General features: G+C 49.3%; 1 protein-coding gene across 1 annotated transcript in view; it reads left to right on the top strand.

Moving 5' to 3' along the window:
* The first annotated feature begins 2,771 nt into the window (after positions 1-2,771).
* Positions 2,772-3,884, top strand: part of LOC108803275 (asialoglycoprotein receptor 1-like) — a 15,147-nt gene continuing 14,034 nt past the window's right edge. Inside the window, exons 1-2 of the mRNA XM_018575108.1 lie at positions 2,772-2,840; positions 3,291-3,387. Of these exons, the coding sequence (XP_018430610.1) occupies positions 2,772-2,840; positions 3,291-3,387 (166 nt within the window). The remainder of the gene's footprint in view (positions 2,841-3,290; positions 3,388-3,884) is intronic.

Genomic DNA, 3,884 nt, shown 5'->3' with positions numbered 1-3,884 from the left:
CTGTTCCCATGGGTGAGGTCCCTGGAGTGGATCCAGCAAATTCCGATGGCACTCCATGAGGTTAGGCCTTGAGGGCCTAGTCCTCAGGCCATGGCAGCCGCCCAGCACCTGACCACTAGTGATGGGCTCGGGCGTGTTCGCAGCTCCACGTGCCGAGCCCGCCAGGAAGCTGACAGCGCCAATCACAGGCACTGCAACATTATCCAGATCTCTGCAGCTGCGGACCGGGAACATGTCTCAGTACCTGTGATTGGCGCTGCGGCGCTGTCAGCTTCCTGGCGGGCTCGGCACGTGGAGCTGCGAACACGCCCCACCCCGTCACTACTGACAACCAACCTCCCAACCAGGGAGTGGCAGGAACAAGACTACGTCAGTTCTGAGCATGCTCACGGGTTCTGATATAGCCAATCCCGCCCACTATGATGTTCACTGCACTGATTGGCCACCACAGAACCTCGGTCACATGATGCCACTCCAGCACAGTACTCTGTCACAGCAAAGCCTGGTGCATGAGGCACATGGACGACTCGTGAGCGCCCCCTACTGGCGGAAAGTAATAACTAATGGGAAAACCCGAATAACACTGATTTATCACAGGGGGTGGATGCTGGGACCTGTAGTCCTATAGACACTGGAGATAAATGCTGGGACTTGTAGTCCTATAGACACTGGAGATAAATGCTGGGACTTGTAGTCCTATAGACACTGGAGATAAATGCTGGGACTTGTAGTCCTATAGACACCGGAGATAAATGCTGGGACTTGTAGTCCTATAGACACCGGAGATAAATGCTGGGACTTGTAGTCCTATAGACACTGGAGATAAATGCTGGGACTTGTAGTCCTATAGACACCGGAGATAAATGCTGGGACTTGTAGTCCTATAGACACTGGAGATAAATGCTGGGACTTGTAGTTCTATAGACACTGGAGATAAATGCCCCGATAGAATGTCATTGTGTGCAGGTGGGAGGGGCCCCGGTAGAATGTAATTGTGTGCAGGTGGGAGGGGCCCCGGTTGAATGTAATTGTGTGCAGGTGGGAGGGGCCTCGGTAGAATGTCATTGTGTGCAGGTGGGAGGGGCCCCGGTAGAATGTCATTGTGTGCAGGTGGGAGGTGCCCCGGTAGAATGTCATTGTGTGCAGGTGGGAGGGGCCCCGGTAGAATGTCATTGTGTGCAGGTGGGAGGGGCCCCGGTAGAATGTCATTGTGTGCAGGTGGGAGGGGCCCCGGTAGAATGTCATTGTGTGCATTGGTTAGTTGTGTCCAATGCTCTATAGATCTGCCGGCGGAGGGTGACAACCTATAATAGATGTGTGATTGAGTCGTGTCATACGTCGCTGCTCATGATGAGTTAATTTCTAGGTCCCGGTGATAAGATTGGAAGGAAACGGTGTTTTTGCTGAGTGAGCTTCCTCCCAGATAAGAGGGGACAGCAATGGGCACGTCACGGGGCCCGCGCACCACAAATCAGTGCGGAGGGGGGACCCAGCATCCCGTTATAAGAACCTTTAGTAAATACTGAGAGCAGCCCAGAAAGGAGGTCTGAAGATCGCTGGGAAGGTACGGGGGAGGGGGGGGAAGGGGAGACCTTAATGGGGGGCAGAGGGGGGACCCCCTAGAGTCCCTCACACTACACTCTGCATTGTCATAGAGGAGATAACATTCCACAACTGCACCACAGTCACTGGCGGCTTCACAAGGTGGGAGAGGTGCAGTCACTGGTGGGAAAGGGGCAGTCACTCCACAATCTCCCCCAAAACTCCCCCCAAATCTGCCCCAAATCTGACCCAAATCTCCCCCAAATCTCACCCAAATCTCCCCCAAATCTGACCCCAAATCTCCCCCGCACGCCAATAACTATTACTAAGCTTTAATAAGAGACAAATCCCGGCAGGGAAAAGTACAGACAGCAAATAGCGCCGACAATACGAGCTCTGCAACACATGAGACCCACACACAATCACAGACACGTATGACAGGGCGACTACATGACATGTATGTAGATAGAAAGTCCTATCTATGCCCCGGCCATTGAGGTCTATAGACAGTCTGCCGGTGTTGGGGCCACAAATCCCCCTACAGGAGCCCTCAGCGTCAGCAAAGTGGCGCAGAGCTCAGGCCTCTCCTCACAGGTTCAGTGCCGGTCCCTAGCAGTCCCCCCGTAGACCAGGAGAGAGGTCACGCCATGGACATGGACTTCCCTCTCCAGCCGGCATTAGAGACCTTCTCTTTCCCCGGCGTTCACCAAACTCACCACGTCCCCCATCAACGGGGAATGGCAACCGGATGGCAGGGGCGGCAGGGTTAGTTTTATTTTTTTTTATTGTTTCTTTATTTTAAAAAAATGTTTTTATCACTTTTTTATTTTTATTTCTTTTTTTCCTTTTTTTTTACATTTTCTATAATTTTTTTCTTATTGTTTATTTATTTTTTATAATTATTTTTTCAGACAATTTTTTACTTTTTAATCACCTTTTTATTTTATTTAACTATTATTTCTTATTATTTTTAAATTTTTTTTCACTTAACTTTATTGCTATCACATACTAAATGTAGAAGGCAACTTACCGCCCGGCGCCTGGAACTTTATGTCCCTGGTGCCGCGGCCGCCCCTCTGCGCCCTGCCGCCCCGAGGCCTGGCCTTGTGGGGAATCCGGGCCTGATGAGAGTATAGACCATTGTTCAGCTCCCTGCACTGCACCGGGAGTATCACCGCAGACCTTCTTATATCATAACCAGACCTGTGGTATGATGGGAAGATTGCGCAATGCTCTCCCCGGGTCCACAAGATGGGCTTCATCAGGAGATATACGAGGAAGGTCTTCCATGTCCATATGTAAGAACATCAATACCAGCCACAAATACATCAGAAATGATCTAAATAAGTCCAAACGGCAACTCACATTATTTGAATTTGGATATGTACCAGACCTGTCATGATATCATTCAAGAACAGACCTCCCACAGGTGACCACACGTGATCCCAGGTCTCCAGAGGCCTCCAGAGGTTCTAAGCTGCTCGGTGATACAACCATTGAATAATGATCTATGACCCAGCACTGGAACCTCCGTGAGGGTTTAATACAGACACATAGACCTCATATGAAGAGTTTGGTCACCTTCGTGGATCCGGAAGTTGCAGACTTTATACTTTAGAGAAGATGAGAATGGTTTTATGGTGGGTTTTGGGTTCTGGGGGATGGAAGGGTTTTTATCTTTAAATTGAACTCGGTGACCATGTTCCTTTTTTTCAGCTACGTAACCGTCTTCCATTCCCCCTTCTCAGGCGATGTCTACTGACTACCAAGATCTGATCTCCATTCACAAGGCTCCAGAGGAAACAACATGTAAGTGTGTGGATCCAGAAGAAGAAGACGATGGGGGTGGGGAGCCTCCTCTGTGGAGGTCGGGAAAGGAAGGCTTTGATGTCTGATGAGATACAGATTGCTCTTGTCCTGAAAGTGATCGGCTCACAGAAAGTGAAAGTCCTCACAGATACAAGTACTGATACTGGTCCAAGTCCTCACAGATACAAGTACTGATACCTCCCAAGTCCTCACAGATACAAGTACTGATACCTCCCAAGTCCTCACAGATACAAGTACTGATACTGGTCCAAGTCCTCACAGATACAAGTACTGATACATTCCAAGTCCTCACAGATACAAGTACTGATACTGGTCCAAGTCCTCACAGATACAAGTACTGATACATTCCAAGTCCTCACAGATACAAGTACTGATACTGGTCCAAGTCCTCACAGATACAAGTACTGATACCTCCCAAGTCCTCACAGATACAAGTACTGATACCTCCCAAGTCCTCACAGATACAAGTACTGATACTGGTCCAAGTCCTCACAGATACAAGTACTGATACA

Source organism: Nanorana parkeri, unplaced genomic scaffold, assembly GCF_000935625.1.
Source record: "Nanorana parkeri isolate BGI_ZX_2015 unplaced genomic scaffold, ASM93562v1 scaffold3561, whole genome shotgun sequence".
Taxonomy (NCBI): domain Eukaryota; kingdom Metazoa; phylum Chordata; class Amphibia; order Anura; family Dicroglossidae; genus Nanorana; species Nanorana parkeri.
This window is presented reverse-complemented; position numbering and strand designations above follow the sequence as displayed.